The sequence below is a fragment of the Coregonus clupeaformis genome, chromosome 35 (assembly GCF_020615455.1).
Source record: "Coregonus clupeaformis isolate EN_2021a chromosome 35, ASM2061545v1, whole genome shotgun sequence".
Taxonomy (NCBI): Eukaryota; Metazoa; Chordata; class Actinopteri; order Salmoniformes; family Salmonidae; genus Coregonus; species Coregonus clupeaformis.
The window spans coordinates 16,256,313-16,282,119 of record NC_059226.1 but is presented as its reverse complement, the minus strand read 5'-3'; the positions used below and the strand labels follow the sequence as shown (position 1 = coordinate 16,282,119).

Sequence of the window (25,807 nt, the reverse complement as noted above, 5' to 3'; positions counted from 1 at the left end):
TGCACCTGTTAAAAAACCTGGACAGCAGCTACATTGAAAGTGGACTATGTAGAATAAGAGTGAGCTGCTATGTAGGCAACCTCACTTAATATAAATTCTGACAAATCAGTAGAGGCCACACAGTGTAAAAACCACCCCACTGTCTTTATTTAGTTAGTCATTTTACAGTAGTCACTCATAAGTAGCTGCCTTGAGTTTCTTTTTATGTCTCTTTTTCACATTGTTCTACTTTTCTTTCTCATTTTGATCAACACAATGGAAGAAACAACGAACAAATAAACAAGAGCAAAACAAAAAAAGAAAATTGATACAATGCCCCTTATCAAAGAAAGCAGGAATTTTGGCAAGAGGTGATGATGGTGGTGATGACAATGTTGATCCAGTGCGTCTGTCTGGTGCAATACAGTTTGGTAGAGACAAGACTACAATATAGAGGTCAAGTCCGAGTAAACTTGACTAGGCTGGGAGGTTGGGGGTGAGAAGATGACAGATTTTGGAGTCTGGAATAATTTCCTTATCGGACTATCGGATCAATTCCGATAAACCACCACACATTTATTTTTTCTCTGAAAGTGGTTGTCAGTTTTACTTTTGATATGCTTTGACATGCTAGATTGTGCTCTGGTGAACATACTGGATGACGAGGAGGAATAACAACCCCACATTACTGATGGAAGTAAACAAACATTTAGAAAAACTGACCCGTTCAGTCTAAAAAGTGAAATATTGATTTGGATGAGTGTGTATGGCACAAGGCAATTTCCCACCCTATCGGACATTTGCGTCACTGTAAGCCTCAGCCCACCACAATTACAGATGCTACGTGGTAAGCTCTGCTCTGTAAGCAGCATAGCTTAGTGGCAAACAACAATGACTTTCATCTATGATCTAAAGTAGGACACAACCTGAGCTAACACTGAAACATGCTGGACTACCCAGCTAAATGGTAACTAGCATGGACAGCCAATTAGTTATACCTTTGAATCAAAAAATTTTTTTTTAAGGTTCATGATTTGGCTGTTTTAATCGATACCCTTTCAGGGTAATAAAGCACACTATAGCGCAGTGTTCCCTCCTTAATTGTCTTCTGATTGATCAGTTAGTGCAATCTTGGTACAAATGCTTTGTACACAAGTCAATAAATTCACACAGGAACACTGGAAGCGATTTAGAATACACAACTGGGTAAAGATGAAATCACTGTCCAAGCTGGGCATGTGACCTTTCAAACCAACCTTTTAGGGAAAGGGAAAGGAGGAGACCTAGTCAGTTGTACAACTGAATACATTGGGACAACTACCATTTGTCTAGTCGCTCAATCTTTACTTGGCAGGTCTCTAGCCCTATATGTATACCCAAAGGAAGCTGATTTGAGTTCTAATAATGGCATTGGGAATTGAAACAGAACCGATGAGGATGGAATCACTGAAAGTCAAACAGAATAGTTGAAAGGATACAGAAATACATGATTTAGATGAGAGTTACAGATTGAGGCTTAAGACCGTCCACCAACCTGCCTACAGTTGGTGGGGTTTAGCTACAGATAGCACACAGCAGTAAGATCCACTGCGGCACTGAAGCACAAATACAGATCAACATGGCTCAGGAAGTGGACAACCGCTTTTGAAGGAGAGAAATACAGACAGACAGGGGAAAACACTTGACCCAACCTGGTATGGTTGAGTCCAGCATTGCAGGACAAAGTGCTGTCCAGTCCAATACTGAATGAACTGGCCCTATCAGTCCAGATCAGTCCGATAGCTACTGTCTGAACTGGTCCAATGCAGCCCGATTCAGCTGAATACCGTTTACGCATGTCAAATACTGCTCATGTTAATTCAATACAGCTCAAGTCTGTCAATTTCCCGCTCAACCAAATTCAATACAGCTTGGGCTCTGGTCTGAACGACCTCCTGTACGTGCTGGTTTCAACCGATAACATCCATTATTAATAATGATAGGGTGAGCAGGAAAAGGATAAACTGACTGTTGACGTTGTTCTCAACTGGATTGGTTAAAAAAGTTCAGCCTGAATAAAATACTGCACTGGATTTGTGATTAGAGTCAAAACCCAGCATGCACAGAGGTACCCTAATGGAGAAACGATTTGGGGAAATGCTGCAACTGTGTCAATCAAACCCTCATCCTACAAGACCTTTAAAGGTAATGACACTGCGAGGCAGGTTGGATGGGCTGGGATGTTTCCTGGCTTTGGAAGACACGCAGCATGTGGACACTGACATGAAAACCCAATTCTGGGGAAATCTTCCAAGTCCCTCACATCTGAGGCAGAAGTCCAACCAGGGTCAGCCTTCGTTTGAATCCCCCCTGCCACGTGGAGCAGCGAGCGCAGTGCAACGGACGGTCTTTCTTATCGATACGGTTTTCCCAATTCATATTCAAAACGTGTCAGTCATTCACTCTAAGTTCGTGCGGTAGTGATCTAGACTGAACCTGTCTGCACATCTACAAGATAATGTTACATCAGCCAGGCATCGTGAAGCAGGGAAGAAAGGAGCCTTGGCGAATTCCAGGTCTGGTATGGAACAGTACGGTAAGCATGGTTTCATTGCAGTCGGGACACAGCAAGGTCCAGCTCTCTGCATAATGTACGCACACAGCACAGACGCTGGGCACCACAAGCTGCAAAAGGGCCATGGCAGCAGAGAGACGGGGCGTAAAGAGGAGGAGTGTGATGGGAAGGGTAGGACAATCAGATTCACAAGGATGGACAGACCACATAAGAATGGCACGTTGGGCGGGAAGAGAGCGGAGATGGCACATAAAAAGGCTGGACAAGAGGAAAATAAGGGGTTGTGGTCAGGGCTAGGAGTTTTGGGCTCTAGTGGCGGTCGGCCATTGAACAGGATATGTAGGACCTTGAATGTCCTTACCCCCCAGAAAGATTGAGGGCAGCAGAGAGCTTAGTGGTAAAGGAGACGGACATTGGTCATACCTCCATCTCTTTCTCGCTCCAATTGTCATATTAACACTGTTTACATCTCTCACACATACTTACAAAGACACACATACACACACCAACACCAGCCCAGCATCTGTCTGTACATTAAACGGCTTCCGATGGGGCGCAGCCTCTGGCATTGGGTACATTCTTCGTAGTCTGACACCACGAAAGAGGAAATTGATTATGGAGTGCAAATTATGCTAGTTCAAGATGGTGGCGCAGTGCAGTGCCTTTACACATGTCGGCTGGATAATGTGTTCCATGGTTGGTGTGAAGGTAGAATGAGGGAGGGAAGGGGCGGAGAGTGGGTAATTTACAGTAAACTACATTTATATACACACACCCATTTTACAGATATTGAATATGTACATGCTAAAACATTTTCAAAGATGTCCGTTCACAAACAAGTCAATCCAGAGAAATGTAGGCAAAGGTCTATGGTTCGCTCATTCCCCCCCTTTCTCTTTCGTGGCTCCCACTCCATGTCCTTTTCCCTCAGTGGCTGGCTCACTGCCCACATCGCAGTGGCCCTCTCATTCTCTTATCTCTCTGTAGTGTGGCGGTGGTTGTTGTGGGGGAAGGTGGCGGGAGGAGGGTGTCGCAGGCCCTTAGCTGTTCTTGAGCAGCACTCTATCGTAAAGGCAAGGGAAGGAGAGGAGCTGACAGGCATCGGGAGTGAGCAAGGTGCAGGAGCGCAGGTCAGCGCTCTGCAGGGAGGCACAGCGGCGTAACAGGGGCAGGCACTGCTCCGTCACCTTCACACAGCCTGCGGACAGGAGGAAACAACAGGAGGTTGACAACCAACAGTCAACCTACATAACCACAATGACTGCAACACTTCCATGAGTAGACCTGGATTAAATATTTGAACCAGGAGCCAGGTTGATATCGTTGGGAAATAGGAGAACAAGTATCTATGCATGTTGCTACTTGCTACTTTAGCATGATTAAACATCTCAGAAGGAAGAAGTCAGTATCTGGAGCAGATCCCTGCTCATCAGTGGTCTGATAACCTGCAATACTCAAATACACACAAAATAAATTAAAAAACAGGGTACCTACCTTGGTGTATTTGGGGCTAGTGAGTCTAACGTGTAGTCTTTACCTGCCAGGTTGAGGTGGGTGAGGCTGTCCTTCAGTGGAGACATGGGGGAGGTCAGTGTGTGGATGGTCTGGTCCGTGATATTGCCACACTGACTCAGGTCCAGCTTGGTCAAGTGGGGCAGGTAGCGCACCAACAGGCGGGATGTGACATCTGTCAAGTCCAGCCCGGCCAATCGCAGCTCCGTTACGTTCTGGAACCGCCCCCCTCTGCTCTCTCCATGAGCTTTTTGACCAAGAACAAAGCAAAACATGTTACAGGACTTTAGATTCACAGTCTGTGTTTATCATGCTTATGCACTATGAAAAGGGAGTGGTTGTTCACTTGCAACAAGGAAACAAGCATGACAGTACAGTTTACAGATTGGCATTTGTGATATCAAGTCTATCCAATGAACACAACATGGCATCTAACCTTCCATAGTGTATTGCAGGTTATGGATGCCTAATCAATCATGTGTGAGACTTGTCACTAACCTGTCCGAGTGTCAGCAGGGGGCGCCAGTAGCTCCCTCAGGTGCGAGTCCTTCATGTCTTCTACCCGGCTGAGGTCGAGCAGACGTAGGCAGGGACAAGCAGCCTGACACAGGGCCGACACAGAGGACCAGGGACAGCCCGACACATTCAGCTCCAGTAGACCTGGGAGAGAAAGAGGAAGGCCAGGAGTTAGCATAACCCCTGAGGCAGACTAGCAATACGGCAATGAGGTGACGACAGCCCAACTACAATAGGACATGATCAGGCTATATTGATGGAAAAAAGATGTGGTAGGGAGGCAGAGGTGTTGAATGAACGCAAGATACCTTGTAGACGGTTGATGAGCCACATGAGCTGTTTCTTCGAGATGTTGGTATAGCCCAGGTTAAGGGAGACTGGTTGCCTGCGGATTATACCACTCAGCATAGGAGGGGTGATGGAGCGCTGCCGGCTAAGGTCAATCTGAGTCCACAATCTCTTATCACAGCACCTGAGAGAGCAAGACAGAAAATAAAAGACTGGGATGAGAATTAAAGAAAGAAAGTCTGGTCTACTGTACACCACAGAATGTGAGCCACTGCAGTCAATGAATATCCTTCCAGGGATGGTTTCTATTGTCCTCAACATGAAAGATGAATCTCTTAGTAGTCCAAACAAGTTTGTGTTGAACCACCCCCTTCCAGCCCAACCGGATGCTGACCCCATCTGAACCTTTTGTCTAGACTTACCACCGGCTCCATGTCCGACAGACCCTCATGCAGACGCACAGCTCCCTCTGGCTGAGGTGCTGGAAGACGCGGAGCCAGACGTCGCGGGGCATCACGTGGGAGGAGCCGCTGTCCAGGGGCAGGCAGTGGGGCTCGGGGCAGGCTGGCGGTGGCCTCACCAGGTGCCGCTCCATCTGCACAGGCCGGGGAGGCGAGGGCACGGCAGGGGGGCTGCGTTTCATCATCTGCGAGCGTGGAGCCATCCGGGACGGCTGTGACCGGGGTGAGGCGGCGAGGGCTGACATGCCCCCTGAGGAGTTGCTGCCTGGGCCCAGCAGGCCCTCCCCTCCCCCGTTGGATGTGGTAGTGGCAGTAGAAGCGGAAGAGTTGCTACTGTTCCTCGACGTTGGTTGGGACCCTGTTTGCTTGTTGCTACGGATCTTGTTGCCCTTGTTGCCCTTGCCAGTTCCGTGTCGGTGGTTGGCCACCGAGCCTCCGCCGCTGCTGCTGTTGTTGGCGTTCTCCTTCTCCTGAGTCTCTCGGTCCCTCACCCCCGCCCGCGTCCGTCCATTGCGCGTCTCAGAGCCGTTGCTGCGCTTACCGGAGAAGCCCTCGGAACCTGGCGAGGGGCCGTGGCCGGAGGAAGGTGGAGGCTGGGTGGAGGAGAGAGGGGAGGGTGGAGGCAATGGGGTAGACTTCCGACTCCTCTCCCCGCTCTCCTCGTCATTCCCATCCGTCGTGAGCCCCTTGCGGCCCCGTGGAGGTCCCTCCCCCCTACGCCGGGGCTTGTCTCCCACAACCTGCTCCTCCACCGCCTCCTCCTCCTCCTTAACACTTCCCTCTCCCTCAGAGTCCTCACTGGCACTGAAGCCCAGCTCCGCCAGCCTCCTGTCTCTCTCCCTGTCCCGTTCCCGGTTGCGCTCCCTGGCACTGTTGCTATAAGCAACGGGTGCGGGGGAGGAGGGTTCAGAGCCGCGGCGGCCATCTGAACCGGAAGGCGAGTCAGAGTCGGACTCCGAGTCGGACTCGGAAGTAGACGAGCTCGATGAACTGGACTCGCGGACACGCTCAAGAAGCTGGCACATTTGCTTGAAGCGCTCCAATTTCTCGCGGTGGTGCGAGCGCAGGTCCTGGCTGGCCGTGGAGGTGGGGGACTGCGTGGAGTTGGAACCCCCTCCGGAACCCTGGCCGCCTCCGGTGGAGGAGTTGGGCCCATTGGACTCTGCAGTCTCTGACACATTGGGCTTCTGTTTCTGTCATGGGAGGGGTAACGTTAGTGAAGAGAGTGAAAGAGGAGCATTTGCTCTTAGTTACCATATGCTTTATGACAGAGCTTCTTAGTTTTTCAAATATAAAACTTTATGTTCATATGAAGAATTACCTTTTTCAAGCGTTTTTCATGGGCCCCTTTCATCTGAGGGAGAAGGTCAGACAGAGACAAGAGTTGGCAAGCTGTGTTCATAGCAACTTGTCACAACTAGTAGGCAACTTACCAACTATACACTGAGTATACACAACATTAAGTACACCTGCTCTTTCCATGACATAGACTGACCAGGTGAATCCAGGTGAAAGCTATGATCCCTTATTGACGTCACTTGTTAAATCCACTTCAAATCAGTGTAGATAAAGAGGAGACAGGTTAAAGAAGTATTTTTAAGCCTTGAGACAATTGGGACAGGGATTGTGTATGTGTGCCATTCAGAGGTTGAATGGGCAAGACAAAGGATTTAAGTGCCTTTGAACGGGGTATGGTAGTAGGTGCCAGGCGCACTGGTTTGTGCCAAGAACTGCAACGCTGCTGGGTTTTTCACACTCAACAGTGTCCCGTGTGTATCAAGAATGGTCCACCACCCAAAAGACATCCAGCCAACTTGACACAACTGTGGGAAGCATTGGAGTCAACATCGGCCAGCATCCCTGTGGAACGCTTTCTGCCCCTTGTAGAGTCCATGCCCCCAACTCAATATCGGGAAGTTGTTCCTAATGTTTGGTATACTCAGTGTGCATTGCTAAATGTTTGCATCCTGCAACACTTCACAAAGATCTTCCTACCTTCTTTTTGGGGCCGCTGTCCTGGGGCAGCTCCTTCTCCTTCTTCCTCTTGTGACCATCCTGCCTTCCCCCGTCCTCTAAAGAGGAGGGGGGTTTCTTTTTGGTGGGCGGAGGATCGTCCGTCAGCTTCCATCGGCCCACCTCCCCGTTGTCCATCCGCCTCTTCCCTGAGCCATCACCCCCGTCCTGATGTGTGGAGAAAGGAGAGGAGGATTTAAGAATATGTACAGTGCATTCGGAATGTATTCAGATCCCTTCCCCTTTTCCAACTTTTGTTACGTTACAGCCTTATTCTAGTATTGATTAAATTATTTTTTCCCCTTAAATCTAACACAATACCCCACAATCACAAAGCGAAAACAGTTTTTTTTATAGATTTTAGCAAACGTATTAATAAAAAATACCTTATTTACATAAGTAACTATGAGACTCGAAATTGAGCTCAGGTGCATTGATCATCCTTGAGATGTTTCTACAACTTGATTGGTCCACCTGTGGTAAATTCGATTGATTGGACATTATTTGGAAAGGCACACACCTGTCTATATAAGGTCCCACAGTTGACAGTGCTTGTCAGAGCAAAAACCAAGCCATGAGGTTGAAGGAATTGTCCGTAGAGCTTCGAGATAGGATTGTGTTGAGGCACAGATCTGGGGAAGGGACCAAAACATTTCTGCAGCATTGAAGGTCCCCAAGAACACACAGTGGCCTCCATCATTCTTAAATGGAAGAAGTTTTGAACCACCAAGACTCTTCCTAGAGCTGGCCGCCCGGCCAAACTGAGCAATCGGGGGAGAAGGGCCCTGGTCAGGGAGGTGACCAAGAACCCGATGGTCACTCTGACAGGGAGAACCTTCCAGAAGGACAACCATATCTGCAGCACTCCACCAATCAGGCCTTTATAGTAGAGAGGCCCGACGGAAGCCACTCCTCAGTAAAAGGCACGACAGCCTGCTTGAGTTTGCCAAAAGGCACCTAAAGACTCTCAGACCATGAGAAACAAGATTCTCTGGTCTGATGAAACCAAAATTGAATTATTTGGCCTGAATGCCAAGCGTCACGTCTGGAGGAAACCTGGCACCATCCCTACGGTGAAGCATGGTGGAGGCAGCATCGTGCTGTGGGGATGTTTTTTCAGCGGCAGGGACTGGGAGACTAGTCAGGATCGATGGAAAGATGAATGGAGCAAAGTGCAGAGCGATCCTTGATGAAAACCTGTTCCAGCGCGCTCAGAGCCTCAGACTGTGGTAAAGGTTCACATTTCAACAGGACAACAACCCTAAGCACACAGCAAAGACAACACAAGAGTGGGACAAGTCTCTGAATGTCCTTGAGTGGCCCAGCCAGAGCCTGGACTTGAACCCGATCGAACATCTCTGGAGAGACCTGAAAATAGCTGTGCAGCGACCCTCCCCATCCAACCTGACAGAGCTTGAGAGGATCTGCAGAGAAGAATGGGAGAAACTCCCCCAAATACGTGTGCCAAGCTTGTAGCGTCATATCCAAGAAGACTCAATGCTGTAATCGCTGCCAAAGGTGCTTCAACAAAGTACTGAGTAAAGGGTCTGAATACTTAAGTAAATGCGATATTTCAGTTTAATTTTTTATAAATTGCAAAGATTTCTGAAAACCTGCTTTTGCTTTGTCATTACGGGGTATTGTGTAGATTGATGGGAAAAAACAATTTCATCAATTTTAGAATGAGGCTGTAACGCAACAAAATGTGGAAAAAGTCAAGGGGTCTGAATACTTTCCGAATGCACTGTATATGTAATAGCCTACCACAGTATATGAAATGGGGATAGGGTCAATGAAACACAAAATTATATTCCAATTTAAGAGCTTATTTACACAAATTATCTGTAAGGAATAACGTGTTCCATCCCATTCCAAATCGATCCTCCTACCATATCAACCATTATTGATTAATCCATACATCATAGATATGTCCATTGTCACCCTCTCTGGTTTAGTTTTATCAGCAGAGCCTGACAGACCAGTGTTCCCAGTCACTGTTCTCACCTTACTGGTCTTGCCTTCCTTGTGGCATTTTGGACACTCCCAACAATTCGGGATTTCATCGTTTATGATGCCTTCTGCTTTACCCATCTGTAGTTTGGAGAAAATAAACAATGAAATCACAATCATCATTCAATCAATAAATGTATGTAACCAATACTAGATAGAGCAGACATTTGACTTAAGACAGTATGAATGGAAGATGGTGTCTCTCTCGCTCTCACACACTACTTCTCCAGCTATGACAGCCGGCCATACACATGGAGGGTCTGGCCCCACCTTGAGGCAGCTGGGGTGGATGATCTCGTTGCAGATGGTACACTCCATCAGAGAGAGGCTAAACTTCTCTTCTTCTGTGTCCACCGTGTCCTCCTTCCCCGCCTCCCCACACGAGAAGCACACTGCCGTGTGGGGCAACACAGGCTGCAGGGAAGAAAATAAAAACATAACATGTTACATAACCATGTTAAACAATGTAATATACACATTAGGTTTGGAATGTAGTATTTATTCAATATAAATCTAATATTGTATGTGCGTAACCAATATAAATGTGTATATGTACATAAATCAAATATTGTATGTGGGTCCGTTCAGGATAGAGGTGGAGCTGTAACTATGTACTCATTCACTAAGGATGGTACATTTATTATGTATCCAAATTGAAGCTCAGAAATTAAATTGGACACCTGCTGCTCTTATGAGGACCTAGCTAATTGAGAGAGTGTGGATGAAAGCAAATGCATTAATTTAGAAATATTTGCCTGCCGCTTCAAAAAAAAGAGGTAGAGGGAGGAGTGCTTTTTCAGAAGCACAGGGACAGAGCACTGAATATATTAGGTTTATTTTCTTTGACACATTACCCCAGATGTCCAGCTCAACATTTTCAATAACCTGCCAACAGTGGAATTTTGACAGTATCAAAAAAATAAAAAACTGTACTGAGGTGAAAATGACTCACATATGAGGTCAACAGAATCTAGCCTTGATCCATTGACAAATGATTAGGCATTCATATGAGAGTAGGTCTTCATTCTGCACAGATTCTGTGGATTAGTATCTCTGTAGCCATCCAACCTAATTTCCTTCCTTCCCCACAAGATCACAGTCTCCCAGCTATCCGTCTAAAAAACATAACTGATCAAAGCAAATTACTACCCTCCAAACAATAACAAAAAAACACCCAAGTAACAATGTGCTCAGTTACCAAGGAAACGCATCACATTTCCAACATCTAAGCTACCAGCCATCTACGCCATTTTAAGCATTCGCAAACCAATCAATAAAAATCACTCTGAATCATTTAAGGCGTTCAAACAAGCTTATCCATTTTCATGCAGGGGATGACTACTCTATTTTGATGACAATCGCTCTCTGAAACAGCTTTGCTAAACCAGAGGGGCTGATTTGCAGAATGTAAGCAGCAGCAAACAGTTGACATGTTGTATGTCATACAGTGCCTTCAGAAAGTATTCATTCCCCTTGACTTATTCCACATTGTTGTGTTACAGCCTGAATTCAAAATATATTTTTTTTCGTCTTTCACCAATCTACACACAATACCTCATAATGAAAAAAGTGAAAGCATGTTTGTAGAAAATTGCTAATTTATTGAAAATTAAATACAGAAAATTAATTTACATAAGTATTCACACCCCCTGAGTCAATAGAAGCACATTTGGCGGCAATTACAGCTTTGAGTCATCTTGGGTATGTCTGTATCAGCTTTGCACATCTGGATTTGGGGATTTTCTCAAATTCTTCCTTGCAGATTTTCTCAAGCTCTGTTAAATTAGATACGGATCAGTGGTGAACAGCAATCTTCAAGTCTTTCCACAGATTTTAAAATGGGATTCAAGTCTGGGCTTTTGGCTGAACCACTCAAGGACTTTCACATTCTTGTTCTGAAGCCATTCCAGCGTTGCTTTGGCTGTATGCTTGGGGTCATTGTCCTGTTGGAACGTTAATCTTCACCCCCAGTCTAAGGTAATTTGCACTCTAAAGCATGTTCTCATTTGCCTGTATTTGGCTCCACTCATTGTTCCCTATCGTTACCAGTCTCCCAGTCCCTGCCGCTGAAAAGCATCCACATACCATGATGCTGCCACCACCATACTTCAAGGTAGGGATGGTGTTAGACAGGTGATGGAGCGGTGCCTGGTTTTCTCCAGACATAGTGCTGTGCATTCAGGCCAAAGTAAAATGTTTGTCTCATCAGACCACAGAATCTTTGGCCTTATGATCTCAGAGCCTTTTTGCAAACTCCAGGTGTGCCGTCATTTGCCTATTTCTCAGGAGTGGCTTCCGTCTGGCCACTCTCCCATAAAGCCCAGATTGGTGAAGTGCTGTTGAGACTCATTTTTTTTCATTCATTTTAATTTATTTAGCCAGGATAGTCATATATATTATATTATATTATAGTCCACTCCGTAACAATTGCCACTGTTTTCCAGGGAGTCCTGAGTTCCATAGAATCAATAAATAAAAAAAGACATGCAGCATACAGTGGCTTGCGAAAGTATTCACCCCCCTTGGCATTTTTCCTCTTCTGTTGCCTTACAACCTGGAATTTAAATGGATCCCAAGGGAGATTAATACTTGCAAGGCACTGTACATACAAAAGCACATCTAAGACTGCTTTCCTTCTGGCAGGTTCTCCCATCTCAGCCAAGGAATTTTGTAGTTCTGTCAGTGGTCAATGGGTTCTTGGTCACCTCCCTGACCAAGGTCCTTCTTGCCTGGTTGCTTAGTTTGGTTGGATGGCCACCTCTAGGCAGAGTCTGGGTAGTTCCATATATTTTTCCCACCAATGTGCTCTTGGAAACTTTCAACACTCTAGAAATTGTTTTATACCCTTCCCCAGATATATGCATCATTACAATTATATCTCAGAGATCTACGGACAGTTCCTCTGACTTCATGGTATAGTTTCTGCTCGGACATGCACTGTCAACTGTGGGACCTTATATAGACAGGTGTTTTTCTTTTTAAATCATGTCCAAACAATTGAATTGGCCACAGGTGGACTCCAATCAAGTTGTAGTGACATAAAGGATTATCAAAGGAAATTGGATGCACCTGAGTGTCAAATGGGTGTGCATATTTATGTAAATCAAGGGGTATGAATAATTTCTTTAGGCACTGTAACTGTAGTCATCAATGGGTTGTGTCGCTCGATTGTGTATCATAAACATAAGAGTTTATATTCCAGTCTAAACAGTGGTTTCGGTTTAGATGGGATCTCAATGAGTGTGAGGGATATACCAAAAGCTCTTAAAGCCTCGTCCTTTCACGTTCGGGAAAAGACGCTGGTCACAACATGTTAGCAGTTTATGTGGAGACTCCCTTCTTCACGTGTTTATTGTTTGGCAGGGTGGATGGTTTGTGTAACAGGAAAAACAACCTTAACTTGAGTCTTGCGTGGATAACCTACAATATCGATCGGGTTCAAGTCCGGGCTCTGGCTGGGCCACCCAAGGACATTCAGAGACTTGTCCTGAAGCCACTCCTGCGTCGTCTTGGCTGTGTGCTTAGGGTCGTTGTCCTGTTGGAAGGTGAACATTTCCCCATTCTGAGGTCTTGAGCACTCTGGAGCAGGTTTTCATCAAGGATCTCTCTGTACTTTGCTCTGTTCATCTTTCCCTTGATCTTGACTAGTCTCCCTGTCCCTGCCGCTGAAAAACATCCCCACAGCATGATGCTGCCACCACCATGCTTCACCGTAGAGATGGTGCCAGGTTTCCCCCAGACGTGATGCTTGGCATTCAGGCCAAAAAGTTCAATCTTGGTTTCATCAGACCAGAGAATCTTGTTTACATTTACATTTTAGTCATTTAGCAGACGCTCTTATCCAGAGCGACTTACAGGAGCAATTAGGGTTAAGTGCCTTGCTCAAGGGCAAAGACAGATTTTTCACCTAGTCGGCTCGGGGATTAGAACCAGCGACCTTTCGGTTACTGGCACAACGCTCTTAACCACTAAGCTACCTGCCGCCCCATTGTTTCTCATGGTCAGAGTCCTTTACGTGCTTTTTGGCAAACTCCAAGCGGGCTGTCATGTGCCTTTTACTGAGGAGTGGCTTCCGTCTGGCCACTCTACCATAAAGGCCTGATTGGTGGAGTGCTTCAGAGATGGTTGTCCTTCTGGAAGGTTCTCCCATCTCCACAGATGAACTCTGGAGCTCTGTCAAAGTGACCATCGGGTTCTTGGTCACCTCCCTGACCAAGGTCCTTCTCCCCCGATTGCTCAGTTTGGCCGGGCGGCCAGCTCTAGGAAGAGTCTTTGTGGTTCCAAACTTCTTCCATTTAAGAATGATGGAGGCCACTCTGTTCTTGGGGACCTTCAATGCTGCAGACATTTTTTGGTACCCTTCCCCAGATCTGTTCCTCGACACAATCCTGTCTCGGATCTTTACGGACAATTCCTTCGAACTCATGGCTTGGTTTTTGCTCCGACATGCACTGTCAACTGTGGGACCTTATATACAGTTGAAGTCTGAAGATTACATACATTGTTGGAGTCATTAAAACTCGTTTTTCAACCACTCCACAAATGTCTTGTTAACAAACTATCGTTTTGGCAAGTCGGTTAGGACATCTACTTTGTGAATGTAATTTTCCCAAAAATTGTTTACAGACAGATTATTTCACTTATAATTCACTGTATCACAATTCCAGTGGGTCAAAAGTTTACATACACTAAGTTGACTGTGCCTTTAAACAGCTTGGAAAATTCCAGAAAATGATGTCATGGCTTTAGAAGCTTCTGATAGGCTAATTGACATTATTTGAGTCAATTGGAGGTGTACCTGTGGATGTATTTCAAGGCCTACCTTCAAACTCAGTGCCTCTTTGCTTGACATCATGGGAAAATCAAAAGAAATCAGCCAAGACCTCAGAAAAAAAATGGTAGACCTCCACAAGTCTGGTTCATCCTTGAGAGCAATTTACAAAATGCCTGAAAGTACCATGTTCATCTGTACAAACAATAGTACGCAAGTATAAACACCATGGGACCACGCAGCCGTCATACCGCTAAGGAAGGAGACGCGTTCTGTCTCCTAGAGATGAACGTACTTCGGTGCGAAAAGTGCAAATCAATCCCAGAACAACAGCAAAAGGACCTTGTGAAGATGCTGGAGGAAACAGGTACAAAAGTATCTATATCCACAGTAAAACGAGTCCTATATCGACATAACCTGAAAGGCCGCTCAGCAAAGAAGAAGCCACTGCTCCAAAACTGCCATAAAAAAGCCAGCCTACGGTTTGCAACTGCACATGGGGATAAAGATCGTACTTTTTGGAGAAACGTCCTCTGGTCTGATGAAACAAAAATAGAACTGTTTGGCCATAATGACCATCGTTATGTTTGGAGGAAAAAGGGGGGTACTTGCAAGCCGAAGAACACCATCCCAACCGTGAAGCACGGGTGTGGCGGCATCATGCTGTGGGGGTGCTTTGCTGCAGGAGGGACTGGTGCACTTCACAAAATAGATGGCATCATGAGGAAGGAAAATTATGTGGATATATTGGAGCAACATCTCAAGACATCAGTCAGGAAGTTAAAGCTTGGTCGCAAATGGGTCTTCCAAATGGACAATGACCCCAAGCATACTTCCAAAGTTGTGGCAAAATGGCTTAAGGACAACAAAGTCAAGGTATTGGAGTGGCCATCACAAAGCCCTGACCTCAATCCTATAGAACATTTGTGGGCAGAACTGAAAAAGCGTGTGCGAGCAAGGAGGCCTACAAACCTGACTCAGTTACACCAGCTCTGTCAGGAGGAATGGGCCAAAATTCACCCAACTTATTGTGGGAAGCTTGTGGAAGGCTACCCAAAACGTTTGACCCAAGTTAAACAATTTAAAGGCAATGCTACCAAATACGAATTGAGTGTATGTAAACTTCTGACCCACTGGGAATGTGATGAAAGAAATAAAAGCTGTAATAAATCATTCTCTCTACTATTATTCTGACATTTCACATTCTTAACATAAAGTGGTGAGCCTAACTGACCTAAAACAGGGATGTTTTACTTGGATTAAATGTCAGGAATTGTGAAAAACTGAGTTTAAATGTATTTGGCTAAGGTGTATGTAAACTTCCAACTTCAACTGTAGACAGGTGTGTGCCTTTCCAAATCATGTCCAATCAATTGAATTTACCACAGCTGGACAATCAAGTTGTAGAAACATCTAAAGGATGATCAATGGAAACAGGATGCATCAGAGCTCAATTTCGAGGCTCATAGCAAAGGGTCTTAATACCTAAGGTATGTTATTTATTGTTAATACATTTGCAAAAATGTCTAAAAACCTGTTTTCACTTTGTCATTATGGGGTATTTTGTGTAGATTGATGGGGGGAAAAATTTATTTAATCCATTTTAGAATAAGGCTGTAACATAACAAAATGTGGAAAAGGGGAAGGGGTCTGAATATTTTCAGAATGCACTGTATGTCCTGTGCATGTTCCAAAGGTTAGTGCCAGTTGTTCCAGCCTATCTAGAAAACGGTTGTACAATTTTTACATTTACTAATGCATTCACTTTCGGATGCAATAGAGCAGTGGCACTTTTCCTAATGAGAGTACAATAATATTGGTAACGATGCAAGTGTGTGAGGTGCAAAAATAGCCTATTTATTGCCTTATTGCCTTACCTCCATAACTTGCTACATTTGCACACACACTGTTATATATTTTGGTTGTATTTTTGACTTTATGTTTTTTTTACCCCCATATGTAACTCTGTGTTGTTGTTTTTATCGCACTGCTTTGCTTTATCTTGGCCAGGTCGCAGTTGTAAATGAGAACTTGTTCTCAACTGGCTTACCTGGTTAAATAAAGGTTAAATAAAAATTAAATTAAATAAAATAAAAACAGCGGAGTATATGAAAATGGCAAAAATGAGAAGTGCGTGTTAGGGCTGGGAATTGCCAGGGACCTCACAATACGATATTTCGATACGATATGTATCGCGATTTTCACAATTCTATATGTATTGCAATTCGATAATGTAATTTTGTTGCGATTCGATGTTCAAACATATTGCTCACCATATGTCTACTGCAGAGGGACAAGAGATAGCCATGAGAAAACAAGTTTTGATCAGTCATGGAAATAAAAAATGGCTGAAAACAAATTGGCTGCCTATTTAAAAAGAAGATGGAGAACAAACTATGAACGACAAATACTGGAGTTTTGGTGCAGGTACACCCAACTAGCGCAAAATAATATTGCAATATTGTAAAAACGATACAGTATATCCTCAAAAATAATATTGTGATATGCAACTATCGATTTCTCCCCCCATCACTAGTGTGCGTTCTAACTTACCGCTGTGCACTGTCGGAGCAGACAGGACTGCTTCATCCTTCCGGGCCCGCCAAACTTTTTCATGTCCTTGCAGAAGTGGCACTCGCCGCACTCTGTCCGCATGCAGGCCTGACAGCGCCGGCACCGCGTCCGCCGCCGCCGTGCCCCTCCCAGAGCCTTACTGCCTGACATTCCCTCTGCAGTCAACTGGGGAGAGGAGAGAAACACAGGTCAATACAAATATACACTACATATACTAGATGCCTGCAGTCAGACCTCCCCACTGGAGAGAAAAAAAAGAGATACAGGTAAACATAAATGTTTTGTTACATTACAGCCTTATTCTAAAACTTTTTTTAAAAATATAATCTCACTCTACACACAATACCCCATAATGACAAAGCGAAAACAGGTTTTTAGAAATGTTTGCAAATTTATAAAAAATACAAAACAGAAATACCTTATTTACGTAAGTATTCAGACCCTTTGCTATGAGACTCTAAATTGAGCTCAGGTGCATGCTGTTTCCATTGATCATCCTAGAGATGTTTATACAACTTGATTGGAGTCCACCTGTGGTAAATTCAATTGATTGGACATGATTTGGAAAGGCACACCGATCTATCTAATATAAAGTTCCCACAGTTGACAGTGCATGTCAGAGAAAAAACCAAGCCATGAGGTCGAAGAAATTCTCCGTAGAGCTCCGAGACAGGATTGTGTTGAGGCACAGATCTGGGGAAGGGTACCAAAAAATGTCTGCAGCATTGAAGGTCCCCAAGAACACAGTGGCCTCCATCATTCTTAAATGGAAGAAGTTTGGAACCACCAAGACTCTTCCTAGAGCTGGCCGCCCGGCCAAACTGAGCAATCGGGGGAGAAGGGCCTTGGTCAGGGAGGTGACCAAGAACCCAATGGTCACTCTGACAGAGTTCCTCTGTGGAGATGGGAAAACCTTCCAGAAGGACAACCATCTCTGCAGCACTTTACCAATCAGGCCTTTGTGGCCAGACGGAAGCCAGTCCTCAGTAAAAGGCACATTACAGCCCGCTTGGAATTTGCCAAAAGGCAACTAAAGGACTCTCAGACCACGAGAAACAAGATTCTCTGGTCTGATTAAACAAATCTTGAACTCTTTGGCCATCCCTACGGCGAAGCATGGTGGTGGCAGCATCATGTTGTGGGAATGTTTTTCAGCGGCAGGGACTGGGAGACTAGTCAGGATCGAAGGAAAGATGAATGGCGCAAAGTATAGATAGAGATCCTTAATGAAAACCTGCTTCAGAGTGCTCAGGACCTCAGAATGGGGCGAAGGTTCACCTTCCAACAGGACAATGACCCTAAGCACACAGCCAAGACTACGCAGGAGTGGCTTCGGGACAAGTCTCTGAATGTCCTTGAGTGGCCCAGCTAGAGCTCGGACTTGAACCCGATCAAACATCTCTGGAGAGACCTGAAAATAGCTGTGCAGCGATGCACCCCATCCGACCTGACAGAGCTTGAGAGGATCTACAGAGAAAAATGGGAGAAACTCCCCAAATACAGGTGTGCCAAGCTTGTAGCATCATACCCAATAAGACTCAAGGCTGTAATCGCTGCCAAAGGTGCTTCAACAAAGTACTGAGTAAAGGGTCTGAAGACTTGCGTAAATATAATAGTTCCGTTTTTTAAAATGTTTATAAATTAGCAAACATTCCTAAAACCTGTTTTTGCTTTGTCATTAGGGGCATTGTGTGTAGATTGATAGGGGGGGAAAAACTATTTTATCCACTTTAGAATAAGGCTGTAATGTAACAAAATGTGGAAGACGTGAAGGGGTCTGAATACTTCCTGAATGCACCGTACATAACAGATAGTCTTATGCACTACATATGCAGCTACAGCCTATACCATATACTGTCTGACATCCCCTCTGCAGTCAACTGAGGAGAGAGGTCAACACAAACTTTACATACACTACAGTCAACTGGAAAACAGGAGACAGGTTAACATCCGGACATCCCCACTGCAGTAACTGAAGAAAATTAGACAGGTTAGCAGAAATATACACTGCAAATACAGATAAGCACCACAATCTGGATATCCCCTCATGTCATATGGGAGGGAGGACAAACAGTTCATGAACATACACAAACTGGAGTGTGCTCCAAAGACAGCAGGATAGCTAAAGAGAAGGAAAGAGGAGAAGGGACAAGAGCTTATTCAGTGAACATACTGAACACGCATGCCAGACAGAGAGAAAGACTGACAGTGCAAACACTAGTGGGCAACAGGAGGCCTGTCTGCTCTGTAGACTACTCCTCAGACAGACACCATAAGTGCTGACAGGCTATAGCTATAGCGCATGGTCTATGCTCCTTACCCCCATGTTATCAAATCCAACAAGGCACATACTGCAGGGAGTGTATGGAATCTCCGCATTCCAAGGCCTCTAATAAAAATAGGCTTGGTTTACTCTTAGCCCAAGCCCATGTGACAAGCCCCAAGCTAGTTGCATAACTTAGAACACAAAGCCTTGGGAGCTTAACAGATATTGTTTCTTGTACCAACGAATCCCGCCTCGCCCCTTCACTCCAGGAACTAGTACAGGTGATTCTAAATTTCCTTGAACAGCCAGGATCAAAGAGCACATGGCTAAGGCACTGAGGCCCTGGGTCTTCTCTTCTGTAAACAAGAATGTGGTTCCTGCCTAGAACAAAAGACTGGTCAGGAAGATAATTATTGCATCATGAGTGACTGAGGATATTGAGGTGTTTTGGAAGGTTCAAATTGCATTGCGTGGGCAACTAAACAGATATAGTTTAGGCTGAGAGAATAGGCTTTGAAATGTCTAATGGTCCCATGATGCATCATTAGATCGTGGACATTTGTTTAAGAGGCCAACTTTAATGTTGGTGCCACAACCTCTGGATGGTGCTTAAAGGCATAGTGCTTATTTAAAAACCTATAGGAAACAGAACTGTACAGGCCTATCTACTGTACAATTACACGAGGGTTAGGCATATTTTGCCTGTTAACGAGTAATACACAACGAAAAGTGATTCCCTTCGGATAGAATTCAGAAGGCTTTTTTTGACTTTTGGGGTGTTGCGGAGTGCAGTGTCTGGATTTTAAAGACCAGCGATTCAAGGGGTGCATGTCATCTGCTCCCGTCCAGCATGAGTTTTGCTAGCACAGACTGGAATATGTTCCGGGATTCATCCGAGGTCATTGAGTACCACATCAGTCACCGGCTTCATTAATAAGTGCATCGACAACGTTGTCCCCACAGTGACAGTACGTACATATCCCAACCAGAAGCAATGATTTACAAGCAACGTCCGCACTGAGCTAAAGGCTAGAGCTGCTGCTTTCAAGGAGCGGGACACTAATCCGGACGCTCATAAGAAATCCCGCTACAACCTCCGACGAGCCATGAAACAGGCAAAGTGTCAATACATGACTAAGATCGAATCCTACAACACCAGCTCTGACGCTCGTCAGATGTGGCAGGGCTTGCAAACTATCACGGATTACAAAGGGAAACCCAGCCGTGAGCTGCCCAGTGACGCTAGCCTACCAGACGAGCTAAATGCCTTCTATGCTTGCTTTGAAGCAAGCAACACTGAACCATGCATGAAAGCACCAGCTGTTCCAGATGACTGTGTGATCACTCTCTCTGTAGCCAATGTGAGTAAGACATTTAAAACAGGTTAACATTCAAGGCCAGACGGATTACCAGGACACGTACTCAGAGCATGCGCTGACCAGCTGGCAAGTGTTTTCACTGACATTTTCAACCTCTCCCTGACCCAGTCTGTAATACCTACATGTTTCAAGCAGACCACCATAGTCCCTGTGCCCAAGAACGCCAAAGTAACCTCTCTAAATGACTATCGCCCGTAGCACTCACATCTGTAGCCATGAAATGCTTTGACAGGCTCACATCAAGACCATCATCCCAGACCCACTCCAATTCGCATACCGCCCCAACAGATCCACAGATGACGCAATCTCTATAGCAATCCACACTGCCCTCTCCCACCTGGACAAGAGGAACACCTATGTGAGAATGCTGTTCATTGACTACAGCTCAACATTCAACACCATAGTGCCCACCAAGCTCACCTCCCTCTGCAACTGGATCCTGGAATTCCTGACGGGCCACCCCCAGCTGGTGAGGGTAGGCAACAACATATCTGCCATGCTGACCCTCAACACGGGGGGCCCTCAGGGGTGCATGCTTAGTCCCTCCTGTACTCCCTGTTTACCCATGGCTGTGTGGCCACTCACGACTTCAACACCATCATTAAGTTTGTTGACGACACGACGGTGGTAGGCCTGATCACCGACGACAATCAGAAAGCTTATAGGGAGGAGGTAAGAGATCTGGCAGTGTGGTGCCTGGACAACAACCTCTACCTCAAAGTCAGCAAGATAAAGGAGCTGATTGTGGACTACAGGAAACGGAGGGCCGAGCACGCCCCCATTCACATCGTCAGTGCTGTAGTGGAGTGGGTTGAGAGCTTCAAGTTCCTCGGTTTCCACATCACTAAGGACCTATCATGGTCGACATACACCAACAGTTGCAAAGAGGGAACAACAACGCCTCTTCCCCCTCAGGAGGCTGAAAAGATTTGCTGTGGGTGCTAAGATCCTCAAAAAGTTATACAGCTGCACCATTGAGAGCATCTTGACTGGCTGCATCACCACTTGGTATGGCAACTGCTTGGCATCCGACTGCAAGGTGCTACAGAGGGTGGTGCATACGTCCCAGTACATGACTGGGGCCGAGCTCCCTGCCATCCAGGACCTCTATACCAGGCGGTGTCAGAGGAAGGCCCTACAAAAGACTCCAGCCACCCAAGTCATTGACTGCTCTCTCTGCTACCACATGGCAAGCAGTACCGATGCACCAAGTCTGGAACCAACAGGACCCTTAACAGCTTATACCCCAAGCCATAAGACTGCTAAATAGTTGGTTAAATAGTTAACCAAATAGCTCCCGGACTATCTGCATTGACCATTTTTGCAACAACAAAAAAATGTACTCATCACTTATGCTTCTGCTTATTATCTATCCTGTTGCCTAGTCACTCTATTCCTAGTTATATGAACATATATACCTTAATTACCTTGTACCCCTGCACATCGACTCGGTACTGGTACCCCGTGTATATAGCCAAGTTATCATTACTCATTGGGTATTTATTATTACTTTTCTATTTTTTCTTTGTCTCTGCATTGTTGGGAAGGGCCCGTAAGTAAGCACTTCACTGTTAGTCTACACCTGTTGTTTACGAAGCATGTGACAAATAAAATTATATTTGATTTCATGTCAGATGTGTAGTAGGGTTGGAACATATTTGAGGAGACCTACAATATGCTACTAAAAAATATCGCAATATCCAAAAATCATCTTGCACTGTTAATGACTAAATCATTCCAGACTGTTCAATTTGTGTGCTTATTTACAAAATTGGTCACATTCTCATTAAATAATCTTAGTTCATTCATTTGGACTTAATTTTCAACATATTGATACAGCCTAACTGATAAAACTGCACAGTTTTAATTCAATAGAGTATAGTCTTGCATGTCCCGATATATTGTCAATGTCAAATATCTTGATATTTGATTTAATCATATAATCAGCCCAACCCTAATGTATAGGCTATACTTTGCATGAATTAATGTAGATAAATAGATGCGTGTGGAATATAATGAGACAAGAGTAATGCACTGACACCAAGCTGGTTTAGGAGGGGGGTGAAAAGCAGAGATGAGGATAATATAGGATGTTATAAATTAGAGCCAAACATGGACCAAGTGTATCACTCTCTCTCTCCATCTCACACAAAGAGAAGGGCTAAGGAAGGAGAGGGTATGGAAGGACATAGGCATGAGATTGCAGAAACCTAACTGAGATAGATGTTAGTACCAGCCAGGCACTCGTGAAATCAAAACAGTCATTTCAATGTGTGCCTCCCCAGAGGAACCTTTGCCAATTAAGCCAAGGCATTAAATGGGTGTGTTATAGCGCAGTAAACTTACACCCAGTGACATGTTTTATAGGAAATAATTCAGTAAATACTGGGGTTTGATTCATGAGATGGAAACAAATCATTCAACCAAGTCTTGGCGTTGCTAGCTACTGTGGCAGGCAAGCTTGTTAGCCTGCGTGCTTGCTAACAATCACAACAAGCATTTACTTAGCACACAAATCATGTATTGCTAAAACATGCTTGTAATTTTCATAGCAATGTTATTTGTTGGGAGGCACTTGGCCATTCTGTAAGGATACATGGCTGCCCACATTATGGCCTGTAGCGCAATATTGAATTGGATGACCAGCTAACGTTAGCTAGCTAGCTACAATGAAGATGCGCAGCCAATAACTTAGCAGCTAACGTTAGCTAGCTAACCAGTGTGGCTGCTTTACTAGCTACTGTACGTAGTTAGTTCACTACATGTTGTGTAGTGAACATGCTGTACATGAATAACATTGAAAAAAATGCATTGTTATATAAATGAATAAAATGATCAATTGATTAGACAAAGTCCTCCGTCATCTCTCCTCTATTCGATTCCCTGCAATATGCTCTTCCTCGTTCATATTGCTCACCATCTTGCAAAAACAATGTAGTTGATACCTTATCACATTGAAGATGAGTTTAGTGGTAAACTGTTATAATTACTAACCTCTTGGTATCGAGTCGCATACTCCTTGGTCGCGCATTAGAAATAATATTATTAGCCAACAGTTAGCTAGCTAGCTTTGATATTAGCTGTTAGGGGATCGCTTCCTTGTTTCTTTCTCCTGCAGCCTTTCTTGCTGATTCTGGGTCCTGTGTGGCACGTTCACATGCGTTCCATGTTGTTACAGTAATAATGGTAGCTAGAAAGCTAGCTAGATTTTCCCTTCTTGCCCGTGTTCCCTCTACTCTAGATTAGGCAGAGATGTAAAGGATTGCCGAATGGGTATGTAACAATACATTTCAAGACGCAACACAGAGCGTTTTTTGTGCCATTCACTCCTTTCTTTGACCCCTCTCCCTGTTTCTTGGTCTCTCAAACGTCTTCCAACGTCTTCTTGAGGTCTTCAAAACGGCACATGATTTCGAGAGAAAGCGTTTTGTAAAAAATAAAAATAAAGTATTTCGCAGTTTAAACGTCTCTTTCAAAATGAAAGAGAATCTGGGTAGAGCGTGGCTATTGTTCTCGTTTTCTATTGTGTGTTTCTTGTTTTGTGTTTTTTTTATTAGCTCGTCAGCTACCTTGCTACTTCAATTATTAGACACGTTTAATTGTCCATATGTTCTTGGTAAGATATGTGGTCATCGTTCTCCAATTTTGTCTTGAAAAAATTAAATAAATAAATATAGTAAATAAAATATGTGGAGGAAAAATATTGCCGCGCCTCCCCTTCAAGATGTCAGGAGTGAAGTCTATGGAATTGTGGGATTTGTAGTATAAAGAGCGTAGAACCAACCAACCCAAAGTTATAATTGTCCCACTAAAAGGCTGCAAAGGAAGCCTTGTTGGACATTCATATAGTCAGTAAACATCTGTATGTATTCTGTGATGGATGGAGAATTGTGGAGAGCAGTGGGCAATTTCTTTCTGTGTCTAAAATATCCACAAACAAAAAGTCTGATGAAACTGTACATTCAAAAAAAGGTGTGAAGAGACAGAAGGGTAAAAAAAAAAAATGGTTGTAAAGGGGTTATCCCACTGGCTATGAGGTGAATGCACCAATTTGTAAGTCGCTCTGGATAAGAGCGTCTGCTAAATGAAGTAAATGTAAATGTAGATTACCCCAGGGTTTCCCAAACTCGGTCCTGCCCTAGCACTACACAGCCGATTCAAATAACCAACTCATCATCAAGCTTTGATTATTTGAATCAGCTGTGTAGTGCTATGGTAAAAACCAAAACGTGCACCCAGAGGGGGCCCCAGGTCAGAGTTTGGGAAACCCTGGGTTACCCAATACCGGGTTGATGTTCCTTGGACAAATAGGTATGATGTCTTTGGGACAACATATAGGTATGGGATAATGTCGTCCAGCACCCGGCTCTCTGTCAACCTGTCTATATGCGGTAGCAATTGAGCCTGGAGAAGAGATTAGGTATGATGTTTCTGGGACAACATTAGATATGTGTTTCTGAATGAGGTATCTAAACTTGAAAATGCCATCTCAAGTCTGAAGTAAGACTTTTGATGTGGCAATTCTCTCTCTCTCTCTCTCTCTCTCTCTCTCTCTACCTCACACTCACACTCACACTCACACTCACACTCACACACACACTCACACACACACACACACACACACACACACACACACTCACACACACCAGTTATAGAGCCACACAGTGGAGATGTCATAATACCCATAAAACCTAGTGGTCAAACAGGGAAATGGTTTCAATAGTTTTTCCACAATTTATTTTTCACACAGGGAATTTTAGAAACACTTACTAAGGGCTGTGTTTTGTGTAGGCTTACCCTGGCGTGACGTTTTGATAAGCATGTACATTTCTCTCGGACAAGGTGACTTGTCAATATATTCAGCTCTATTTACTCAGATTCAAAAACACAAATTAGCATAAAAGTAGACACCATGCAAGACTACAAATCCCTGCATGCTCCTGCACGTCATCTCTAGCTGACACCTTTGCTAACAGGTATTGTGTCAATTTAAAACTAGCACAAGACAGTTCACAGAATTGTCAATTTAAAGAAATGTAGCCAATTTATTCATTACTAAATTTTGCTAACATTAGATAGTTAATCCAGAGATTCTTACCTTTCCCTTGATTTGTCAGTCTCGTCCGGATCATCATGGCATTTGTAGTTAGCAGCTAATTAGCATTTCATTTTTGGCAGGTAAATACAGGCTAATATATTGATAAGTCTCCTTGTCCTAGAGTGAATTACAGTTATCAAAACGTCTTTCCAGGGTAAGCCTACACGAAACACAGACCTTGTTTTAAGTGTTTCTAAAATCCCCTATGGGAAAAATGAATGGTGGAGAAGTTATTGGAACCATTTCCTTGTTTCACCGCTAGGTTTTATGGGTATTATGACTCATACTGTGGTACTCTATACTGAGATAGTAATAATTAAATGTGACAAATATGTTTAAACTCATTTTCCAAGCATATTGTTCTTGTCTGGGAGACATAATACTGT

The 25,807-nt window shown here is 44.5% G+C and overlaps 1 protein-coding gene across 1 annotated transcript; it reads right to left on the bottom strand.

Moving 5' to 3' along the window:
• Positions 1-125: 125 nt before the first annotated feature.
• On the bottom strand, positions 126-24,036 carry LOC121569640 (F-box/LRR-repeat protein 19-like). The gene is made up of 11 exons (XM_045210873.1): positions 23,318-24,036; positions 16,658-16,843; positions 9,604-9,747; positions 9,328-9,414; positions 7,306-7,491; positions 6,632-6,664; positions 5,272-6,503; positions 4,870-5,033; positions 4,544-4,705; positions 4,071-4,292; positions 126-3,731 (listed from the first exon to the last, which is right to left on the bottom strand). Exons 2-11 carry the CDS (start codon positions 16,826-16,828, stop codon positions 3,574-3,576), a joined length of 2,559 nt encoding a protein of 852 aa, XP_045066808.1. The 5' UTR covers positions 16,829-16,843; positions 23,318-24,036; the 3' UTR covers positions 126-3,573.
• Between the last annotated feature and the right edge of the window lie 1,771 nt (positions 24,037-25,807).